The 24823-nt window shown below is 47.2% G+C and overlaps 1 protein-coding gene across 1 annotated transcript in view; it reads right to left on the bottom strand.

Moving 5' to 3' along the window:
• CSF1R (colony stimulating factor 1 receptor) overlaps window positions 1–24823 on the bottom strand; it is a 71374-nt gene that overhangs the window by 7469 nt on the left and 39082 nt on the right. Inside the window, exons 10-18 of the mRNA XM_077326606.1 lie at window positions 22959–23065; window positions 22050–22176; window positions 19721–19825; window positions 16858–16968; window positions 16282–16447; window positions 15671–15738; window positions 10831–10946; window positions 666–788; window positions 394–505 (exon numbers count right to left, since the gene is read on the bottom strand). Of these exons, the coding sequence (XP_077182721.1) occupies window positions 394–505; window positions 666–788; window positions 10831–10946; window positions 15671–15738; window positions 16282–16447; window positions 16858–16968; window positions 19721–19825; window positions 22050–22176; window positions 22959–23065 (1035 nt within the window). The remainder of the gene's footprint in view (window positions 1–393; window positions 506–665; window positions 789–10830; window positions 10947–15670; window positions 15739–16281; window positions 16448–16857; window positions 16969–19720; window positions 19826–22049; window positions 22177–22958; window positions 23066–24823) is intronic.

Raw genomic sequence — 24823 nt, 5'->3', positions numbered from 1 at the left:
GGTGAGGATAGCATTTCCAGCTCTGGGTTGGGGAGATTATGGGGGTGGAGCTGAAGAGAGAGGGTTGGGGGAGGGGAGAGATTGCAACAGGTAAACTGATTTCTGTCAGATGGAGGTCAGTTATAATCCCAGGAGGTTGGCAACCCTAGGGATCCAGATGGCAGTGCTGACCCTGACTGACCTGAGCCCCAGTAGGTGTGTGACTCCCACCAAGCTTTGCTCTGGCCATGCTTTTAAAAGAAAAAAAACTTGTATGAATTTTCCTGTTCATTCATGCTTTGCCTCCAAGAATGAGCCTTGTGTGAATGAGCCCTTTCAAAATTTATCCAATCTCCACTTCCAACAGAGGCTCTTTCATGAAGAAAAATGTAAGCTAGTTTACTCTTTCCTTACCTAGAGAAAATATCTCCCACAGAAGGATGCCATAAGACCATACATCACTCTGTACTGTGTAAACACATTCAAAGATACTCTCTGGTGCCATCCACTTCACTGGCAGCCGAGCCTGGAATTGCAAAAACATTCCTTGTTCATGAGCCAGCAGTACCTTGATGGCTTTTTCTGCTAAAACCAGATTCTGCTTGGTAGCATCCACCTGTTTCTTAATGTGACCCCTCTTAGCATGTTGTGCTATCTAACACACAGGTGTCATCCCAGGTACTTACATTGCCTTTGACAACATAATTTGTATCATTCATAATGTCTCTGGCCAGACCGAAGTCACAGATCTTTGCCACTTGTCCATCAGCCACCAGCACATTCCTTGCAGCCAAATCTCGGTGGATACACTGGATGGAATAGACAGCAGAGTAAGTTGCACATTATTCTCCTTTGTTCTTCTTGACTCTTGTACCCATCTACAACCATAGCCTAATGACATCAGCAAATGAAAAAGAGATAATTGTATGAGATGTAATGATAGTTAGCTTAAATACTTATGTCCTAGAAGGTACTTGTTGGGGGGGGGGGGGTCACCAGTTATATAATGATATCACTTGCAGTGTAACCCAAAAATGGCATTATTGCAACACTGGCAACATTCTAGCATTTGGTTCATACTCTGTGTGTTCCGTGAATATTAGAACATCGACTGACATGATTCTTCAGCCTCTGATTCACACCTGAAGTGATATCATGGCTTTGCCATTTATCCCTTCAGTCTTCCCTTTCTGCCCAGTGAGTGGTGATGGTAGAGTGGCTGGGGATGCACGGTATCCTGTCAGAGCAGGAGACCTGAGATGAGTAAATAAGGGCTGGCTCACACAACCATTTCACTATTGTTAAGCACAGGTAGAAGTGACTATGTAACTGCTTTGCTAGAATTCTGCTTGACCTCTAATTTAGTAAAAATGTAGACCAATTTCAAGCTCTGTTAAATTTCTACATGTGTGTTAGTTGGTCATGTTAACTTTAGCGTGGGCTCATTATCGACATGGGCTTGGGCAGTAAGACTATAAAGTAGAGCAGGAGAATCCAGATTTGAACAACCAGTAGCCTCTTCTGGAATTCTGAGGAAAGGTAGTGGCCATCATTATACAATGGATGTCATGGGAGGGGGAACCAATCACAAAATGGCTGCTATGAGGAACAATCACAAAATATTGGAGGGTTCTAAGCCAATTGTTCTCCTAGGATAGAAACAGCTGGTGCTGAATGGATGCTCACTGCAGACCCAAAGGTGAATGCTACTGGGTTATTCTTAAGCACCTTAAACTCTAATGAAGAATGTTAAGCCCTTTATTTCAGGGAAGAAATTTTTTTGAAGAAGCAAGTGAGCACTGGAATATATATTTGAATGTGCTACCCTTGTTGTTGTTATGTGCGAAGTCGTGTCCGACCCATCGCGACCCCATGGACAATGATCCTCCAGGCCTTCCTGTCCTCTACCATTCCCCGGAGTCCATTTAAGTTTGCACCTACTGCTTCAGTGACTCCATCCAGCCACCTCATTCTCTGTCGTCCCCTTCTTCTTTTGCCCTCGATCGCTCCCAGCATTAGGCTCTTCTCCAGGGAGTCCTTCCTTCTCATGAGGTGGCCAAAATATTTGAGTTTCATCTTCAGGATCTGGCCTTCTAAGGAGCAGTCAGGGCTGATCTCCTCTAGGACTGACCGGTTTGTTCGCCTTGCAGTCCAAGGGACTCGCAAGAGTCTTCTCCAGCACCAGAGTTCAAAAGCCTCAATTCTTTGACGCTCGGCCTTCCTTATGGTCCAACTTTCGCAGCCATACATTGCAACTGGGAAGACCATAGCCTTGACTAAACGCACTTTTGTTGGCAGGGTGATGTCTCTGCTTTTTAGGATGCTGTCTAGATTTGCCATAGCTTTCCTCCCCAGGAGCAAGCGTCTTTTAATTTCTTTGCTGCAGTCCCCATCTGCAGTGATCTTGGAGCCCAGGAAAATAAAATCTGTCACTATCTCCATTTCTTCCCCTTCTATTTGCCAGGAATTGAGAGGGCCGGATGCCATGATCTTTGTTTTCTTGATGTTGAGTTTCAAGCCAACTTTTGCACTCTCCTCCTTCACCCGCATCAACAGGCTCTTTAGTTCCTCTTCACTTTCTGCCATTAGAGTGGTATCATCTGCATATCTGAGGTTGTTGATATTTCTCCCTGCAATCTTGATCCCAATTTGTGACTCCTCTAATCCCGCATTTCTCATGATGTGCTCTGCATACAAGTTAAATAGGCAAGGCGACAGTATACAGCCTTGCCGAACTCCTTTCTCAATTTTGAACCAGTCAGTGATTCCATGTTCAGTTCTCACTGTTGCTTCTTGACCTGCATATAAATTTCTCAAGAGACAAATAAGATGCTCTGGTATTCCCATCTCTTTAAGAACTTGCCACAATTTGTTGTGCTCCACACAATCAAAGGCTTTAGCATAGTCAATGAAGCAGAAGTAGACGTTCTTCTGGTACTCCCTAGCTTTCTCCATGATCCAGCGTATGTTGGCAATTTGATCTCTAGTTCCTCTGCCTCTTCGAAATCCTGCCTGTACTTCTGGAAGTTCTCGGTCCACATATTGCTGGAGCCTAGCTTGTAGGATTTTGAGCATAACTTTGCTAGCATGAGAAATTAGTGCAATGGTGCAGTAGTTTGAACATTCTTTGGCATTGCCCTTCTTTGGGATTGGAATGTAAACTGACCTTTTCCAATCCTGTGGCCATTGTTGAGTTTTCCAAATTTGCTGGCATATTGAGTGTAGCACTTTTACTGCATCGTCCTTTAAGATTTTGAATAGTTCAACTGGAATGCTGTCACTACCACTAGCTTTATTGTTGCTCAGACTTCCTAAGGCCCATTTGACTTCACATTCCAGGATGTCTGGCTCCAGGTCAGTAACTACCCTAGGGTGTATTGATTTAGGGGGTTTCTTTTGGTCTTCTTGTTCTTCATCCTTCAGTGGTGCTTTGTGGGATTTCATTCTAAGAATTCTAGACTAAAGTTGTCTTCTAGTAGATATCATAATTTCACAGACATACTTCAAGGATGTACAGCAGAAAATGGTAGTTTGAAATCACATTTTGTGTACATTTGGACCCACAGGAGGCTACTCATTTTACTGTGCTGATGCCCATAAAAGATAATACATATTACAACAATTTTACCAGTTCGCCACACCCAGAGAGACAGAGAACTGGCCATGAATCAGCAATGATAGTTATAGCTTATTATGTCTTGCTTGGCAAACAACATTCTACTGTGTGGCACAATGAGGGCAATGGATACTAGTATGTTAATGGTAGTTCATTTTTTCCTTTCATGTAAAGACTAGCTTCAAAGCCCATTCCTAAGAATGGGCCTTGAAAGGGTCCCCTCCCCTGGCCCCTTGCCAGGCAGCTTAAGGTGGCTTTGGGCAGCAGCTCACAGTGGGGTGGGCGGGGGCTGGGCAGCTCGTTAGCAGGGGTGGGACAGAGCTCCTTAGCAGTCAGCTAGTCAGCTCCTTCGCAGTCCTTAACAAGCAGTCAGCAAGCCAGGAGGCCCTCGTCAGCAGGCCCAGCCTAGAAGGCCAAGAGGCCCTCATTAGGAGACCCTCCACCACGACCCTTTGCTCAGGTCCCTCTCCCTTTACCTGCTGCTGGCTCCAGGCACTGAGGTGTCTGAGAGCAAAGACGCTAGAGTCCAGGGACAGAGGGTGGGAGCTGCAGGAGCAGGGCCCATCAGGGCAAAGCTGGCTGCACCCTGATTGGCCCTATTCCAACTTGGACAGCTGGACACGTCCTACCCCCTAGGCTGTTTCATAAATATATAGAGGCACAACAATGGATAAGGATGAAGCTTCCAGGGACAATTATTATTATTATTATTAGATTTATAGCCCGCCACTCCCTTGCGGCTCGTGGCGGGTAACAATATCGCAATTCCCCATTAAAACCCCATAAAACAATAATAACATTGCCAATATTGCCGGCATGGCAAGAATGGCAGCTCAACTCCTCCCCCTCCCTCCCTCTACTAGCGGGTGGAGAGGAGGTCCTGATGATGTTTTGCTTCGGGTCCAGAACCCGAGTCCCCGGGGGAGGCATAGATCTATTATCAGCCCCGGCCTCAACCATAAACCTGGCGGAAGAGCTCCGTCTTGCAGGCCCTGCGGAATGTTGAAAGATCCCGCAGGGCCCGCAGCTCTCCCGGGAGCTCATTCCACCAGGTCGGGGCCAGGACCGAAAAGGCCCTGGCCCTGGTCGAGGCCAGGCGTGCTTCCCTAGGGCCGGGAACGACCAATAGGTTTTCACCCGCAGAGCGCAAGGTCCTGCGAGGGGCATAGGGCGATAGGCGGTCCCTCAGGTATGTGGGTCCCAACTCGCGTAAAGCCTTGAAGGTTAGAACCAGAACCTTGAACCGGATCCGGGCAGCAATTGGCAACCAGTGCAGCTGCCTCAGCACTGGCTGGATGTGGGCCCTCCAAGATGTGCCAGTAAGGACCCTAGCAGCTGCGTTTTGCACTAGCTGAAGTTTCCGGATCAAGTACAAGGGAAGGCCCGCGTAGAGCGAGTTACAGAAATCTATTCTGGAGGTGACCGTTGCATGGATCACTGTGGCTAAGTGTTCGGGGGACAGATAGGGCGCTAATAGTCGGGCCTGGCGAAGGTGGAAAAACGCCTGGCCCGCTACTTTTTTGACCTGCGCCTCCAAAGTCAGGGAGGCATCAATGGCCACACCCAAGTTCCTGGCCTGGGACGTGATGGTGAGTTGCGTCCCTGCCAGGGTGGGTAAGCGCGCTTCCTGGTCCTGCCCCCTACGTCCCAGCCACAGGACCTCCGTCTTGGAGGGGTTGAGTTTCAGGCGACTCTGCTCGAACCATTCTGTCACTGCTTCCAAACATCTGGCGAATGGTTCCGGGAGGGAGTCCGGGCGGCCGTCCATGAGGAGATAGAGCTGGGTGTCATCAGCGTACTGGTGGCAACCCAGTCCAAAACTCCGTACCAGCTGGGCCAGAGGGCGCATAAAGATGTTGAATAATGTGGGGGAGAGGACCGCACCCTGAGGGACCCCACAAGGGAGTCTATAGGAACGCGAGAACTCATCTCCCACTGCAACCCTCTGGGTCCGGTCCTGGAGAAAGGAGCGTATCCAGCGTAACGCTGTGCCCCGTATCCCCGTGCCGGCAAGGCGGTGGACCAACAGCTCGTGGTCCACGATGTCAAAAGCGGCCGACAGGTCCAGAAGAACCAGCACTGCCGACCCGCCCTTATCCAGCTGGCGACGGAGGTCATCCAACAGGGCGACCAGCACCGTCTCCACCCCGTGGCCAGGTCGAAAGCCAGACTGATATGGATCGAATGCCGAAGTTTCTTCCAAGAATGCCAGGAGCTGGTCTGCCGCGGCCCTTTCAACCATCTTGCCCAGGAACGCCAAGTGCGACACTGGGCGATAGCTGGCAGGGTCCTGCGGATCCAGCGTAGATTTCTTCAGGAGAGGGTGAACCACTGCCCCCTTCAGCTGCTCAGGGAACTCCCCGGACTCCAGGGAGAGGTTGATAATGTCCCTGAGCTGGCCTCCTATCTTCTGGCCGCCTCCTTTGAGGAGCCATGATGGACAGGGGTCAAGGGGGCAAGTGGTCGCCCTAACTGAGCCTAGCAACTTGTCCACTTCGGATAAAGAGAGCCGTCTGAAGCCAATGTTCATTCATGTTTGTCAAATCTTCTCAAAATTCAGATATCTCCAGCCCAACTGCATAACTGATAAATTTAGCTATAAACAGACTTCCAAAAGTGTTCTTTATGCTAGTCATCAGAACAAGGAGGCAGCATATTTTTTTAAAAGGACCACAGCGATGACAAGTGCCGAGGGCCATCTAAGACTGGCCCAGATTAAAGGAACAGAGTTACTGTAAACACCACAACTGTGGTGTTGTGGTGTTCTGACTCTGCTCTCAGGTTCCTTTGCTGACTAAGCCACTGCAGAAAGACACTGCACTCTATGCAAATAGTCAAGAGCCAGAGAGGCTGCTACTGCCAGAACCCCCAACAGTAAGTTTCAGTTCCTTCTTCCTGAAAGGAAGAAAAAGGCAAGCAACATCTTAAAAAACTCTGAGGTTAAACCACTAACCAGATACATACAGTTCAGGCAAGAACAAAACATGAAAATTCTGCTGTTGAGAGGGGAGTAAGGTTGCCAGCTCTGGGTTGGGAAATACCTGGAGACTTTGGGGGTGGAGCCAAGAGTGGGTGGGATTTGGGGTGTGGAATGGAGTATAATGTTACGGATTCCACTCTTCAGCCATTTTCTCCAGGGGGGTTGATCTTTGTTGCCTGGAAATAAGCTGTAAAACCAGGGGATTCCCAGGTCCCATCTGGGGACTGACATCTTTAGAAAGGGACACACCAGCTGAAGAGCAATATTTACAACACAATCTTGATTATTTGTGTCATAGATAGATTTAAGGAAATGGAATAATCCAAAAGAATTCCATCCAGCAATCTTTTATTTTTTAAAGTGCAAGTTCTCACTTTAAAACAGGTGGATCCAGTAATCCACAAACATAGGGCCCGACCCCCTAACCCGAGAGGTGTGTTGCTTGCCAGGGGTGAAAATTAAAGACGTTTCAGAACGGCTGCCCAAACTCCTCAAATCTACGGATCGCTACCCATTTGTGATGGTCCATGTGGGAACGAATGACATGTCCATGAATACCATCGCTCCTATTTAAAAAGACTATCAAGATCTGGGGAGGAAGCTCAAGCAAATGGGGGCACAAGTGGGTATTCTCTTCAATCTTGCCTGTCAAGGGAAGAGGAATGCGTTGGGAGAGGAAGATAATGGAGGTGAATCAGTGGCTGCGTAGTTGGTGCTGGCAGGAGAGATTTGGGACAGGCTTTCATGAGGAAGGCCTACTAGCACCTGATGGACTGCACTTATCGAAGCTGGGGAAGAATGTGTTTGGCAGGAACCTGGGGAGATTCATCAGGAGAGCTTTAAACTGAAGCCACAAGGGGAAGGAGACGATCAACATAGGGAGTGTAAGGAAGGAGATAGATCGGGAGCAGCCCAACTGGCAAGGCCAGCTCATAGGGAACCAAAAGTAAAAGGATTCAAATGCCTTTATACTAACACCCGAAGCATGGGCAATAAGAAGGAAGAGCGGGAACTTCTCATGCTGATGGAAAGGTATGATCTCGTGGGCATCATAGAAACTTGGTGGAATGATTCCCATGACTGGAATGTAATAGTGGATGGATATGAACTGTTCAGAAAAAACAGAATAGATCGAAGAGGTGGAGGAGTGGCACTGTATGTGAGGAAAGGGCTTACCTGTCAGGAAATTCTAGTGAAGGAGAGTACAGTGGAAAGCATCTGGGTGAAAATAAGCGAGGGGAAAACAAACAGTGTGGTAGTTGGTATCTGCTACCGATTGCCTGACCAACAAGAGGATGTGGATGCTGCACATCTAGAGATAGCAGTAGCCAAAGGATAGTGTCTGGGTGGCAGGTTGACATGGATAGAGAGGTTGTCGAGAGGCATTTAGCTGCATTGGATGAGTTCAAATCCCCTGGGCCGGATGAAATGCACCTGAGAGTGCTCAAAGAACTTTCTGGAGAACTTGCAGAACCCTTGTCCATCATCTTCGGGACCTCTTTAAGGACTGGAGATGTCCCGGAGGACTGGAAGAGAGCAAATGTTATTCCGATCTTCAAAAAAGGGAGGAAGGGTGACCCGGGAAACTACAGACCAGTGAGTCTGACCTCTATCGTGGGGAAGATAATGGAGCAGATATTAAAGGGAGCGATCTGCAAACATCTGGAGGACAATTTGGTGATCCAAGGAAGTCAGCATGGATTTGTCTCCAACAGGTCCTGTCAGACCAACCTGGTTTCCTTTTTTGACCAAGTAACAGGTTTGCTGGATTGTGGACATTTGGTTGATGTTGTTTACTTGGATTTTAGTAAAGCTTTTGATAAGGTTCCCCATGATGTTCTGATGGATAAATTGAAGGACTGCAATCTGGATTTTCAGATAGTTAGGTGGATAGGGAATTGGTTAGAGAACCGCACTCAAAGAGTTGTTATCTATGGTGTTTCATCAGACTGGAGGGAGGTGAGTAGCAGGGTACCTCAGGGCTCGGGGCTTGGCCCGGTACTTTTTAACATATTTATTAATGATCTAGATGAGGGGGTGGAGGGACTACTCGTCAGGTTTGCAGATGACACCAAATTGGGAGGACTGGCAAATACTCCGGAAGATAGAGACAGAGTTCAATGAGATCTGAACACAATAGAAAAATGGGCAAATGAGAACAAGATGCAATTTAATAAAGATAAGTGTAAAGTTCTGCATCTGGGTCAGAAAAATGAAAAGCATGCCTACTGGATGGAGGATACGCTTCTAGGTAACACTGTGTGTGAAGGAGACCTTGGGGTACTTGTGGATTGTAAACTAAACATGAGCAGGCAGTGTAATGCAGCAGTAAAAAAGGCAAATGCCATTTTGGGCTGTATCAACAGGGGCATCACATCAAAATCACAAGATGTCATAGTCCCATTGTATACGGCACTGGTCAGACCACACCTGGAGTACTGTGTGCAGTTCTGGAGGCCTCACTTCAAGAAGGACGTAGATAAAATTGAAAGGGTACAGAGCGACGAATATGATCTGGGGCCAAGGGACCAAGCCCTATGAAGTTAGGTTGAGGGACTTGGGAATGTTCAGCCTGGAGAAAAGGAGCTTGAGAAGGGACATGATAGCCCTCTTTAATTATTTGAAAGGTTGTCACTTGGAGGAGGGCAGGATGCTGTTTCCGTTGGCTGCAGAGGAAAGGACACGCAGTAATGGGTTTAAACTACAAGTACAACGATATAGGCTAGATATCAGGAAAAAATTTTTCACAGTCAGAGTAGTTCAGCAGTGGAATAGGCTGCCTAAAGAGGTGGTGAGCTCCCCCTCACTGGCAGTCTTCAAGCAAAGGTTGGATGCACACTTTTCTTGGATGCTTTAGGGTGCTTAGGGCTGATCCTGCGTTGAGCAGGGGGTTGGACTAGATGGCCTGTATGGCCCCTTCCAACTCTATGATTCTATAGAGACTGCAGATCTTTCCTATGTTTCCCTCTGCTCAGAAGCCATGTCTTACCACAAGTTTATTTCTGAGGTCACCAACCTCAATGTGTGACCCAAAGTTTTCTCATAATTGCAACTGATCTCCAGAGTACTCGAGATCAGTTCCTCTGGAAACACACAGGATTTTTCAACATGACACATTTGATGAACAAAATACAGGTTATCCTTATATTTCATTTAAATATATTACTTCAAAGTGTTCCTATTATATGCTTCCACTACTCTGCGCAGTAGAACATGAAGAGAGAATAGAATAGGCTTTTGCTTCCTTTGCATAAGAAAACTCATGGTGTCTTTATATCATCTGTTTAATTATAAATATCCATCCAGGGCCTCCTGGAAGCCAGCAGAAACCTAAAAGAAGAAACCTAAAAAAGGAATTCCCTCAGGATCCTCTGCATTGCTCTTGGAAAGGCCTCCTTCCCTCAGTCAGGGCCTGTCAGAGGCTCCTTCGCAGGAGGCCTGAAGGGAGGGGGAGGGAGGGAGTGCACTCAGCAGCCTCCTGCCAGCTCTGTCAGGGTTCTGAGGCAATTTGCAGTTGGACTTGACAGTTAGGACAGCCTTGGGGTGAAAAGGGCTGGCGCAGCCTGTCCAAGCCTCAGTTCTCATCCCCCTTGGCAGCCCTACTGACCTCCTCTCCCTTTGGTGGTCAGGAGCAGATTGGCAGCCATTTCTCCAGATTGCCCTGGAACTCTGGTCTGTCCTGGTGAGGGCCCAATCGGAAGGCACTTTGTGCCTTCCGATTGGCCCCTCTGCTTGTCAGTCCAGGGCCAAGGAGCCAATCCTGGAGTTTTGATCACGGACACAGCCTACTCTAACACCTCTTGCTGTTTTATTAAGAGGGAACAGATACTGTTATCAGCAGTTGAAACAACTATTACTATTGTTTTTATTTGATTTGGTGAATTATGAAGTACTTCCTCTGTGTTTTATGTAAACTGCCCTGAGCCAGAAGGGAGGGTGGTATAGAAATATAATAAATAAATAAAGTCAGTAAGTAAGGCTGCCAACCTCCAAGTGAGGGTTGGAGAGCTTCTTTAATGGCAGAAATCAGCTCCCTCAGAGAAAATGGCTATTTTCTGGCAGCCCACTGAATTCTCCCCCTCAGGCCATATCTCCAAGTTTTCAGGAATTTCTCAACCTGGATTTGGCATCCCTATGACAGAGGTCAAATGTCTTACATGTACACTCTGCTTCTTTTTCAAGTATTGTGGAATGTTTCCTTCTCTGTTCCTAATGGTAATCATATTGCTAATAAGTTATTTGGAGGATGACATACATTTTTTGAAGCAAGAAAGGACATCCCCTGGGCTACTTGGTTGGAGAATTGCAGCAAGTCACACAGGCCGAGAGTTGGTTTGTTCTCCTTTTCCTCTTCTGAATCTGAACTGTGTCCTTGATTGGAGAAGAACTCATGGTGATCAACAGATCCTGCTATTGTCCCAGCACAATAAAATTAGAAGCTCAGCACTCAATAGTAAAGAAAGTCCACCACAGTGGACATTAAAATGGGATTCTGGTTAAAACACTTGACAGCACAAAAGTATCATGAAATCTTTTCATAGGAAAGAAATCAATCCTTCCTTTCCTGCTGACTCCTGAATGTCCAGTGTGTGCCAGTCTTGCAAGTTCTATCCAATGGTGCTCTTCCACTGACCTAATGGAAGTTGCATTAATTCAACAACACCCATTGGCAAAGCAAGGGGGAATGTTTGTGGTATTACATTAAACAGTGCAAAGTTTTTTTCATTTTAGTCGCCTCCCTCCCTTTTCTGTCTTGAGATCACTTGGGGGCAACTCTCCCACTATATACTAATCACTATACATACAAATTCTTCTGCCAATCTTTTAAATAGGTTTTTTTTGTCAGGCAAGTGATAGTACTCCTGTCCCCCAAGGTACTCTTAGGATATTTATTTATTTATTTATTTATTTATTTATTTATTTATTTATTTATTGTTTTGATTTATATCCCACCACTTCCCAGCAGGATCGTGGTGGGTCACAGTAGTCTTAAAAATCCCATTAAAAACCTCTAAAACTCATAAGATGGCGGACAACAACCCACTCCTACCCCTACAACCAAAGGTGTTGAGAAAGTGGAGCAAGGATGTTATTCACTGTAGGCCTCAGGGGTGGGGGAGGCAATAGATCTACTCCACTGACCCTAGCCTCAACAGTAGACCTGGCGGAAGAGCTCCGTTTTACAGGCCCTGCGGAACGTTGCCAAATCCCGCAGGGCCCGCAGCTCACCCGGGAGCTCATTCCACCAGGTAGGGGCCAGGACAGAAAAGGCCCTGGCCCCGGTTGAGTCCAGGCGCACTTCGTGGGGCCGGGAACGACCAATAGGTTTCTCCCCACAGAGCGTAAAGTCCTGCGGGGGACATAGGGTGATAGGTGGTCCTGCAGGTATGTGGGTCCCAACTCGCATAAAACCTTAAAGGTTAGAACCAAAACTTTGAACTGGATCTGGGCAGCAATAGGCAACCAATGCAGCTGCCTCAGCACAGGCTGGGTGTGAGCCCTCCAAGGTGTGCTAGTGAGGACCCCAGCAGCTGCATTCTGCACTAGCTGAAGTTTCTGGACCAAGGATAAGGGTAGGCTCGCATAGAGCGAGTTACCGTAATCTATTCTGGAGGTGACCGTTGCTTGGATCACTGTGGCCAAGTGATCAGGGGACAGGTAGGGAGCTAGCAGCCGAGCCGGGCGAAGGAGGAAAAATGCCTGGCTTACTGCTCTTTTGACCTCCATAGTCAGAGAGAAATCAATCGTCACACCCAAATTCCTGGCTTGGGGCACGATGGTAAGTTGCGCTCCTGCCAGGGTGGGCAAGCGTGCTTCTTGATCCCGCCCCCTACTTCCCAGCTACAGGACCTCCATCTTGGAGGGTTGAGTTTCAGGCGACTCTGCTCGAACCATTCAGACACTGCTTCCAAACATCTGGCAAATGGTTCCAGGGGAGAGTCTGGGTGGCCGTCCATAAGGAGACAGAGCTGGGTGTCACCAGTGTACTGATGGCAGCCCAGCCCAAAGCTCTGTACCAGTTGTGCCAGAGGGCGCATGAAGAACAATGTGGGGGAGAGCACCACACCCTGTGGGACCCCACAAGGGAGTCTATAGGGCCGCGAGAACTCATCCCCCACTGCCACCCTCTGGGTTCGGTTCTGGAGAAAGGAGCATATCCAGTGCAATGCTGTGCTTCCTATCCCCATGCCGGCAAGGTGGTGGACCAGCAGGTCATGGTCCATGATGTAGAAAGCTGCCAATAGGTCCAAAAGAACCAACACGGCTGACCCGCCTCTATCCAGCTGGCGACAGAGGTCATCCAGTAGGGCGACCACAACCATCTCTACCCCATGGCCAGGATGGAAGTCAGACTGATATGGATCAAGTGCCGAAGTTTCCTCCAAGAATACCAGGAGCTGGTCCGCCGTGGCCCTTTCCAGCACCTTGCCCAGGATTACTAAATGCAACACTGGGTGGTGACTGGCAGGATCCAGCATTGTTTTTTTCAGGAGAGGGCGAACCACCACCTCCTTTAGCCGCTCAGGGAACTCCCCGGAATCCAGGGAGAGGTTAATAATGTCCTTGAGCTGGCTTCCTATCCCCTGGCCCCCTCCTTTGAGGAGCCAAGAAGGACAAGGATCAAAGGGCAGGTGGTTGCCCTGACTGATCCCAGCAGCTTGTCCACTTTGGAAGATGAGAGCCGTCTGAAGCCATCAAACATCACTACCAGAGGCAGCCAACAGGCCCCCAGTTCATTAACTGTATTAATTGTGGCCAGAAGGTGGACAAGACTTTGTCCGCAAAATAGCTCGATAATGCTTCCCAGCAAGTTCCAATTGACTAACATTTTGGCGACCCTCAAGGGCGGTAAGCGAACTAACTACCCTAAATAATTGGGCCGGGCGAGAGCTTGCGGATGCGATTTCCATGGCCAATTCCCGTTTTGCCACTTTCACCGCTATCTCATACGCCCTCATAAGCATTCTTGTAGCTTCGTCATGAGTCTTCCTCCACACTCACTCTAATCGTCTCACTTCCCTTTTCTTCTCCCAGAGCACCCCCTTGTACCAGGGGCAGAGAGGACGTTTAGGAGCGATCTCATCTATAGCAGCCGTCAGGCGAGACTGCCAGTTCTCCACCAAGGCCACCAGTGAGTTGCCAGGAGGCATCGGGTCCTGCAGAGCATTCCGGAAATCAAGTGGGTCCATAAGTCTCCGCAGGCGGGCTAAAATACGCCCGCCGCCCAACTGGGGAGGGGGTGGGGTCTTGAACTGAACCCGCAGTGCATAGTGGTCTGATTATGGCACAGCTAGAGCTGCATCCAGATCCACCTCTATCCCAGCACCAAAAATCAAGTCAAGTGCGTGGCTGGCGTGATGAGTGGGCCCAGTAACAAATTACTAGAGCCCCAGTGTTGCCATGGATGGCACCAGGTCCTGAAGAGGGTGCACCCGCATGAACGTTGAAGTCACCCAGGATTAAAACCCTGAGAAACTGCAACGCTTAGGTGCCCGCCACCTCCAGCAGGCGGGGCAGGGCATCTGGTGGCGCGTTGGGTGGACAGTATACCATCCAGATAGCCAAGCTCTCGACCGCGTCCCATCCAGTACTGACACACTCCACTCCACTGATTTCTGGCACCGGGAGAGCCCTGTAGGAGAAAGCCTCCCGGACCAAGATTGCCACCCCCCCTCCCCTCTTGTGGGTCCAGGATTGGTGAAGGACTGAGTAACCTTGGTAACTCATGGTAACTCATAACGGTTTGGGGGCGGGGGTTATTCCTCTTGCAATTTCTAGTATATTTTTAGACTCTGTAATATTAGCAACATCACCCACAACATCCCCTTCCCTGTCCTGTCCAGAAAGAAGGACATCCCAATTCTTCTTTCCACTAAGTTTCTGAAATTCCTACTATAGTTGAGTAGCCATTTATAACTTGAAATACTTCAGCTCCTCACATCTTGGCTTGTAGCCAGTACCTCATTTTAGTTCCTGTGGCCCTTTGGTCTTTACAAATGACCATCATTTATTCTTTACTATCATGCTCAATTGCTAGCTTGTTCCCACTCGGAGAATTTACTGTGACATCTCTTTGAGTCAGCCTGAACTGGCAGTTCTCCAGCTCCTAACAGATTTCCCCCAGTCCCAGGAGTTTAAAGGTTACTCTGGCAACACTGGATATTAAGTATTAGGGATATTCCTTTGGGTTTACCCAAACTGAAAATTCTCCCCACAGGCTGGGCTGGGGCTCTGCTGGGTAGCCTGGTTTAAAGTATAGGACTAACCAAAAGAGGTTGCCAAGCAGCTGATCCTGTGAGGAAAATCTCCTCACAGGCTCTGCTGGAACTCTCTTTGGCAGTTCATTGGAACAGCCCAGATGAGCCCCAGCTGGACCAGTGGGAAGACTACCTCCCCTCACCTGTTTTGCAGACTGCACAAGAAAGCCCCCAAACAGCTGAATGGCAGGAGCTAAGATTTTTTTCAGGGATTTTTTCAGTTTTCTCAAAAGAGCCTGGATATATTTGTGAAGCCAAAATATACTCCCAAATACCAAGAAGGTGTTTTTCAGCTATATTCTCCTCACAGGATTGGCTTCTTTGCAAGCTCGTTTGGCTGCCCAGCAATGCCCCAGGTGAGCCAGTAGGGAGAGTTCTCCCTAGATGATCAGCTCCTTTGTGTGTTCTTTTGGGCAATCTACTTTAAAGGGATTGACTAAAAGTGTCCCAGCTTAGCTGCTTTTCAGCTGTTTCTTGTTGCTTTGTCACTGCTTTATTTATTTATTTATTTATTTATTTATTTATTTATTTATTTATTTATTTATTTATTTATTTATTCATTTATTCATTTATTCATTCATTCATTCATTCATTCATTCATTCATTCATTTATTTATTTGGATATTTTTGTACTATGGGATCCAGGGAAAAAATGGGATATCTGAAAAATCCTGGATCTATTGGGATCCTTTTTATTTTTTTTTTATTTTTTTTAGGAATCCTGAATTTTTTGGGGTCCAATAGATGCAAACAGAAAAATACTAAGGAAAAAAATTGCACACCCCTATTAAGCACTAGTTGTGTGCAGCATGCATTCTCCTCCTTTGCTTATTTTACCTTTTGCTGGCACCGGCCGCATTTCCAGATAGTGGTCCCCTATACACTGACTTCCAAATCCACTATCGCTAAATGAGAGAAAACAACCAGAGAGTTCAAGTTAGCAACAATGCAGTTGTTTTGGCCATACAGCAAAAATACTTCAAATACAGCAGTGTTTGATACATGCAGCTCAGGCGAATATAAAACATACTTATGTTCATTCTTTCCCTCTTTCCAGTAGTTTCAATAAGTGTACTATGTCTAAGTGCATAACTGATGTTATAACCAAATTAATGTACTATGATATGATTCTTAGAATTACACTTATAGAAAAACCAAGATTCTAGAGCTGTTCTGGTTGGCCTTTGAACTGAGTGGTACAGCTCACAGTCTCTGCTGGACACTCTATGGTTTGAATTAATTCTGACACTGTTGTCAGATTCCCCCAGAGGAGCTGGGTGGTCACCTCACCAGGATCTGGCCCCCAGCTGCCATTCAGCTGGCTGATGGGGGGACTTACCAAAAGAAAGAGGAAGGCCCAGGCCATCTTGCTAGTGTCACACAATAAGTGACATAATTATACCAGTGACATTCAAGTGAAGATCATGGCACATGGCTTGGATTCTTACCTTCGGACATACTTCTTCCCAACGTACATATTCTTATAGTCAGCCACTGTGCTATCAAAAGAAGATTCTAGGGTCAAATCCTGGATCATGACACTCTCAGCTGCTTTTCGCAAGAAATTCAGCAAGTCCCCATGTGGACAATACTCAGTGATGACAAAGATGGGACCTAAAAAGGAAATAACAACATTGTCAGAGAACGACTTTATGTTTGTTACGTGTTCATATGTGTATGTTACATTCTGACCCAGTAGAAACTGCTGGCAATTTTATTCTCCAATATGCATCTCATGATCAAGTCTGTCCTGTTCCTGTCAGCAAAATGATAAGGATAGTGACTATACAAGAATGATTTGTGGGCGCCAACAAAAGGGTTTGTTTTCTTTTTGGCACAGGATCAATCTAAAACTGCCAACCATCTTAATTCCCTGCTCCCCATTCTCCCTTTTAAAATCCAAAGCTGTATGGTTGGCTGTTGTTCAGATCAAAGCTATGGCAGAAGGAGAAGTTACTTATTCCAGTGTGGTAAAGTAGATGCCATAGAAATGAAAAGTTTAGATGAGTTTGAATGTTTGTTACCTCCGTAGGTACATGCACCCAGCAGATTGACAATATTCTCATGGTGCCCCAAATGGCTCATGATCTTCAGCTCCGACATAAGGGCTTCCTGCTCATCAGTATGTGCTGTTGCTGGAACCATAAATTAGAATGTTATATTTAAAATCAAACAGGGAGACAGAGTGAAGGTAATAAAGGGGAAAGGCTGGAGTGATGGAAGGAGAGAATGATACAGATTTAGCAGGATCAGTTCTTAAAAAGAAGTCAATAGATGGTTCTATCCCCATTAATTCTTGCTTATACTCCTCCTGACCCAATGTGGAGGCCATTTTTAATTAGCAGGCAGAAAATCTGAGCTCTGGGATATGGCGTTTTCCAGATATTATCAGTCTAAGCTGTGCCCACTATGGCGAAGACAGGTTTGCCACCATGAAATATGTGAAGTGCCTGTTAGCTAGGGATATGAGTATGAAGAAGAGGGATGGACAGGCCATTCGTGATGGGGGATTCAAGGTGGGTCACAAATCAGAGTCAGCTACAATAGGGGACAGAAGCATCCAGGAAGTTTGACAAAGCTGTCTCCTCACATTTAAAAATTCTACAATACTTCTGTGCGTGATGGCAAAAATTTAGAGAAGGATAGAAATTGGTTGTAGTTTATATTTTACTAGAAAGTAAGCCCGCTGTAGAAAAAATACAGTGGGCGCTAGCGGGGTGGGTGGATGGACACAAAGAAGGGAGAAAGGCATGAAGACAGAATGAGAGCAAGCGAGAGGGGGAGAAGGAGGCAGAGAGAGAGAGACAGAAAGGAGAGAGAGAAATGTAGGAAGGAAAGAAGGAGGGAGGGAGGGAGGGAGGGAGGAAGTGAATTCTGGGAGGAAGGGAGGAAGGAAGGAGAAAGTGAATGCTGGGAGGAAGGAAGGCAGGCAGGGAGGTAGGTGCCATGTAAGGGGACGGGGCAGGGGTGGAAGGAAGGGGGGAAGGGGGGATCGAATTGAGAGGTGGGTGGGGGAAGAAGAGCATCGGGTAGAAAGGGGGGTATGTGGGTGTTGGTGGGGGAAGCGACGGCAGATCGGAGGCGACTTTTGGGGGGGGTCGGTGGAAGACGGCGACGGGTGGGTGGGTTGGGGGATCCGCAGTGGAGGGGGGGAGCGTGGTGGCGACTTGTAGGGGTGGGTGGACAGGGGGAAGGGTGCATTGAGTGGGAGGCATCGTGGCTGGGTGGGGGTGTTGGGGGCATGGAAGCTGCGGCGGAGTGGCAGCAGTGTGTGGGGGTGACGTGAGGGCGGGGGCGGAAGAGCACAGAGGGTGGGAGGGAGGGTGGGTGTGGGGGGTCCCGCGGCAGGGGGGCTTACTTTGGCCATAGAGGTAGCACCAGGTGTGCTGGCTGGCTTGACAGGGGCGCAAGGTGCCCCTCCCCGGGCAGCGCCACCACCCCCTGCTGCCTCCAGCAGGCCGTTGATGGTGGGCGGCTGCCCGTGGTAGCAGCAGCCAGGGCTACAATGGCAGCCTGTGGGGAAGGCGGGTCGGGAGGCTCGTGAAGCCTTTGCCCCCCCCCCACCGGGCAAGGTGCCTGCCTTGGTGTCAGTGTCACTCGAGAATGAAGTAGCTAATAGGGAGCCGTGTGCAGCGCGGCTCCGTATTGGCCACTTGGTCCGCCTTGGACTGCCTGCTCAGAGGGTTCGCCGCCGGGAAAGGAGCAGGGCCTACAAGTTGAAAACGCAGCAGCCCTGCTCCTATCCTGGCACCCTCCTCTCTGGCCAAGGTCCCTGGGTTGCGGGCGGGAAAGGAGCAGGGCCTCTGTGTTTTCAACTTATAGGCCCTGCTCCTTTCCCAGCGGCGAACCCTCTGAGTGGTCAGTCCAAGGCGGGCCAAGTGGTTCCCGAGTGATACTCGGGCGGACCAATCAGGAGCTGCAAAGCGTGGCTGGGTGGGGGTGTTGGCCCCTCCAACAGTTTTTATCACGGAGTTGCCCCACCCCTTTCTCCTCCCACATACCCCTTAGGGCTTTATTATTACCGCTCCATAGGAGTGGTTACAGATAGATAATATCTGACTGTGATCCAGCTAGCATTATGTATATACTTACTGATCATGTTTCCTCTGCCCTGACCTGGGTAGCCCAGGAAAGCCTGATCTCATCAGACCTTGAGAGCTAAGCAGGGTTAACCCTGGCTAGTATTTGGATGGGAGACCTATAAGAAATACCAGGGTTGTGATGTGGGGGAAGGCAATAGCAGAGCACCTTCAAATGTCTCTTGCCCGGCTAGAATCTCCTGGCTATACTACACACATGCCATACAATCAATGAAAATGTTCCCTCTGAGGAGCAGAAAGCATTTAGTCCAGAAAGTCAGGTTTGGCAGGGGAAGATGAAGAAGGGGCTGTCCAGTCAAATCCTGGATTCATTCTGGTAATTTCTAATGAAGGGAGGATTCTTGGGTTCAATTGGAATTGGGCCTAAATAAAGAGAGCCAGCATGGTGTTGTGGTTAAGAGCAGCAGCCTCTAATTTGGAGAACCCCACTCCTCCTCTCCAAGGAGCCACCTGGATGACCTTGGGTCAGTCACAGTTTCTCTCCGAGTTCTCCCAGCATGACCTACCTCAGAGGGTGTCTGTTGTGGGGAGAGAAAGGGAAGGTGATTATAAGCTGCTTGAAACTCCTTTGGCTAGTGAAAAGCAGGGTGTAAACCCCAACTTTTCTTCTACTTCCAGTCTGTGATGCTAGAAAGATAACCTACATTGCTAAAATTGTGTGAAATTGCATGCTTGAATGGCATAAATTGTCCTTGGAAATTATAGGGGACCTGTTTTCTTATAGGGCCTATTATTTAAATACATGTACACAGTCTTGATAATAGCAGCTTGGTTACTCTGCACTTACATTTCAGCATTTTCACTGCCACTTTCAGGACTGAATCTTCTTTCCCGAGTCCAAAAGCAGTGGCTTCAACCACCTCTCCAAAAGCTCCAGCTCCAAGGGTTTTCCCTGTGAAAACAAATTGGGTGTTTAGAACCACAACAAAATTAGGAAAATGACTTTTGACTTTAATGGAATGTTTGTGCATGCCAGCATGTGTGTATGCACTCATACATAACTGAAAGTTAATGGTTCAATGTGTGTTGAATGGTTCAATTGTGTGTTCATCACAATAAATCTGGATGAGGTGCCCAGAGAACAGGTTTTCCACATTTTAATTGCTGATAATTTTTTGTTTGGTTGGTTTCATTTTTACTCTGTTCTGCATGTGTTTTGTTTTCTGTAGTGGTTGACTGAATATCAAACAGGTTTATTTCAAACATATCTTCCTACAGATTTAACCTGCAGGTTTTTATGCTGGATATAATTCTATGCTATCAAGCTGACCATTAGAGCAGCGTTCCCCAACCTTTTTCAGGCTGAGGACTGGGGGAAGGGGCAGAGGGAGGTGTGGGCGCCGGTGCACCAGAACCCACAAACCAACAGGCGTGCCTCCCTCCCCCCCACACGGCATGGCACTCGCTGCACCAGGAGCACCCTGTGGGAGGGAGTTGTGGGTGCTGGCATGCTCGTGCCCACAAACATACCATCGCAGCAGGTCCGTGCCTGTGTGTTTGCGGGCGCCAGTGTGCCAGCGCCTGCAAATGCCCGCTGGCCCGCTGACCCGCACCTGAGCCTCCCCCCCACAGCATGGCACTTGCTGAGCCGGGAGGTGGCCAATAGCTCTTGGTTTAGCGAGCGCGCACCACGAGGGTGGGTAGGGAGGCATGCCTGCTGGCATGTCGGCACCCGCACCTCCCTCCCCCTCGCCACGGCCCGATACCAAGGCCTCCATGGCCCGGTACCAGGCCATGGCCCTGTGGTTGGGGAGCACTGCATTAGAGGGAGCAAAAGATGTTTGGAACATCCCTCCTCCAAGTAAAATGAGAATGCAAAAAAGCCCAACAAGAGCTTCTTGCATGGTTTCCTATTATTTTTCCATTGCTGCTTGCCCTGACTTTTCTATCCCTGTAAACCTGATTTTTATTTATTTATTTTTATTTATTTGTTTGTTTGTTTGTTTGTTTGTTTAATTTACATTTATATACCGCCCTCCCCGAAGGCTCTGTTGTATTTGTCTTCTGCTGCTAGTTAGGGGAAAAGTAGGTGTTTATTTTATTTTTTGTTAATTTTGCAAAATCCCAAGTATTTCAATAAGAATAAATGGTGTATCAAAAGCCCAGAAGAGATGGGAGTCAGACTTTAGCTGGATTGCTACCATCAGGCATAGCATTCTAATAAGACTGTGGTGTTGCATCAGTTTTGATCACCAGGAAATGGGCATCATCAAGTGTAAACCTGACATTCTCAACAGAGGCCATATGGTCCCCTGGCACATTTGAAGGGGCCTACAGCCTGAAAAATTTGAGAAGGTTAGCCCAAAGGGTCTATGGGGGGGGGGAATCCTGGGAACTGAACTGATGAAATATCCTTTTTGTCATATATGACATCATTAATTGCTAAAAAGTTTGACCTTCGTGAAGGAGAAGAAAAAGAAATGTCATCCATTCATGTGTTCTTGAATTAATGTAATGAAAAAATGAAAAAAGAAAAGAATGCACATGCTTCTCTTGGTTAAATGTTCTAGAAATCCATCTCATTTGTTCCACATAATATATTTCTGGTAAGGGCTTGGAGGAGGAGCATGTCTCATGGCTTAAATGCCACTCAGCACTTAACACCCACTCAGGGCAGCTGTCCAGCCCCTGAGTGCCTCCTCCTCCAACTGGCTTGCCTGTCTGTCCATTGGTCAGACAATCACCTTCTGTCCCCCACCCCCTGACCACCCCCTCTTCCTTCCACTTCCCTCTGAGACTCGGAGGCTGCATATCCCTGCTGCACGAGAGATGCCCCTGCCGGTGAATTCCATAACAACTGCCTGCAGCCTTTCCAGGTCTTGGGGGGCAGGGGAGGCCGTCTGGAGAATTCTCTCCCCTCCCCCCACAATCTAGTGCCTGTTGCATTCCTGAATGCAACGGGCTTGGCTCCTAGTGTATATATAAGACAAGGTATGTTATATACAGTTAGTTCACTCTTCGCTTAGGCCTTTTTAGCCTAGCTCATTGAGCAAGTGCCCAGCCTACAGTACGGGGCCCTGGAACCTGAAAAAAGCTCCTAAAAGGGCCATGGCCAAAAAAAGGTTGAGAATGGCTGATGTAATCAATCACATTAGGATCAGATGATTGCCCCTCACCAAACTGCAAGTTGTTCCTGGGAAACTCCCACTTCTCATTGTAAGGGAGCTGGGTGGGATCAATAAAGATGTAATGGTTTCCTTCAGAGGACTCAATGATCTTCCAGCGGACTTCATACTTTGGTTTCTGAAAGACAGGGAATCATACAAATTAAACATGCATTGTTGTTATAAGGCATCACCAGCTCTTGTAGTCTAAAATGTCCACACTTGACTCCCTAGAACGGAGGACTTACACAGTTCAGCAATCTGTGTATGGGTTTTTAACAAACAAATTAGACAGGAAGACTGGCTTGATTCAGTCAAGTTTTTCCTTCCCAGTTTAGTCTGAGTTATTCTGATGTCATTTCGAAGCCATGGGTTGAAAATCCCATTCATTAGGTAGGTCCTCTACTATGCTGCACTATTTTAAAGAAATATTTATTAAATGTGTTCAGCCGAGGAGATTGGTTATTGAAGGGCTTATTTTTGATTGGCAGTTAAAAATGAAGAGCTTCTTTTTTGTACCCCACTTTTTACTACCCAAAGGAGCCTCAAAGCAGCTTATAATCACCTTCCCTTTCTCTCCCCTTACCTGTGAGGTAAATGAGACTGAGAGAGGTTAGAGAGAAACTGTGACTGGCCCATGGCCACCCATCTGGCTGCATGTGGAGGAGGAAGCTACCACACTTTTCTACACGAAACTGGCTCTCCTTTTTAAAAAATTACTGAAGAATCATGATAAAATAGGATTTCTTCTATTGAGACAGAAACAGTTGGATTCAAGAGGAATTTGAGGAACTGACAAACTAGCATACATGGAAGGAGAACTGTTATAGAAATAAAGGTTAACAGTAATAAAGTTTCAGTCTCTGAATTTAAATTATTCTTTGACTGCTTTCCTACACAGACAATCAGTATAAATCTGACCTGTTTATATTTGTAGAATAGGAAGATGAAACACAAAAGAAGCAACATTGTTCCCACACAGCTGGCAATCACTTCCTTGGAGACATTTCTGTGGGTCACCTGGAATACTTTCGGGGAAAGCAAGAGAAAGAAGATCATTGTGGATTATCGAGAACCCTGTTTTATCAGATCTCCCAACTCTTTGTTAGCTTAGAAGAAGAAGAAGAGTTGGTTTTTATTCCTATGTATATACTGATTATATGCTGTTAACTTTCCCCCCTTAATAATTGCCTCAGTGCCAAAGAATTTCTTTTCACTCAACAACAGCAGCAAGAATAATAATCATCCAGTATTGGAAGCCATCAGAATGACCCACAGTGACAGACTGGCTGGATAAACTTGTTGAACTTTGTAAGATGGCAAAACTGCCGATAATGCACGGTGCCGGCTGCAACCGGCCGCAGCTTCGGTGCATGCCGCCGAAAAAGCCACGTTCACGAAACTCGGAAGAAAGCGCAGCTTCTGGGTGACCGGGGCGCAACCAGAAGCGGCGCCCGGATCGCCACGTGCGTAATCAGTTACTCTGAGTTTTGCCGCCGTCGCGCCCCACCCCGTGCATAACCGGTGTGCGTTGTGTCTTCCCCCTCCGCGTTTTCCATGTGACCCGAAATTGCCGTTTCGGTGGCCGTGCATAATGGGCCGTGGAGGAGCAGGGAATCAAACCCAGCTCACCATATCAGAAGCTGCTACTCAATCACTACACCAGGCTGGGTGTATACAAATATAATCCTAGTAGCTTCTTCCTGTCCTCTCTGCCATACTGTGGGACTGGTTTCATCTTGGCAACATAGTCATTCTAGCAATGGTGCTTCTGGCAAACTGTACATTCTTTTTTTTCTTTTAAAATTTAAATTGTTGAAATTGGAATCAGCAAGTAACATGGTGAAGTCAACTCTGAAGGCTTGTTGTAGTAAAGTTGTTAGACTGCTAAGCTGTGCCTGTGGTTACTAGTTACACCTAACAGTGACTCTGGGACTACAGTGGAAAAAATCTTAAGCACATGTCTGGAGATTCTCTTGTTTAAGGTGGGCTCCTGCCCACTTCCTCTGTCTTCAAGAAGAGAAAGAGCAGTTCAGTGTGTTTTCCAGAAGCAAGGGGTAGCCATCATTAGGCTCAGCTCTCTCCATTTGATGCTGTGTGGCATGTAGTCTGCTTGCAATCAAGCCATAAAGACTTGCAATGTGCTGCTTTTGTAACTATTTGTAACTATTCTTTTGTACTCTGCTTCAGTAAGGAAACTGAAGCAGATGAATATTATCTATATTTGTAAATAATCTTTCCCAGTAAAAATTACTCTCTTTTAAACATCAAAGTACTGTATGGACTGGTGCCTAATCCACAAAGAAAGCTAATAACTACATAATTTCAAAATGCTCTGTTAATCTGCAGCTCTAAATTTTCTGAAGGGACTCAAGATGAAGCCAAGTCCCAAAGTCTGTAGCTGGCAAAATTTTGGAACAAATAATCAAACACTCGGTCCTTGAGCAGCTGGAACTGAAAGCTATGATTTCTAAGACTCAGCATGGGTTTTGCAAGAACAAGTCATGTCAGACCAACCTTATAACTTTTTTCAAGAAAGTGACTACCTTGCTGGATCAGGGGAACGCCGTGGACTTTGGGCTGATCCTGCGTTAAGCAGGGGGTTGGACTAGGTGGCCTGTATGGCCCCTTCCAACTCTGTGATTCTATGATTCTATGACATAGTTTATCTGGATTTCATTAAAGCTTTTGATAAGGTTTCATATGATATTCTTGTTCACAAGTTGGTAAAATGTGGTATGGATCCTAATTCTGTCAGGTGGATCAATAACTAGTTGACAAATCAT

The sequence above is a fragment of the Paroedura picta genome, chromosome 3 (genome assembly GCF_049243985.1).
Source record: "Paroedura picta isolate Pp20150507F chromosome 3, Ppicta_v3.0, whole genome shotgun sequence".
NCBI classification, from domain to species: domain Eukaryota; kingdom Metazoa; phylum Chordata; class Lepidosauria; order Squamata; family Gekkonidae; genus Paroedura; species Paroedura picta.
This window is presented reverse-complemented; position numbering and strand designations above follow the sequence as displayed.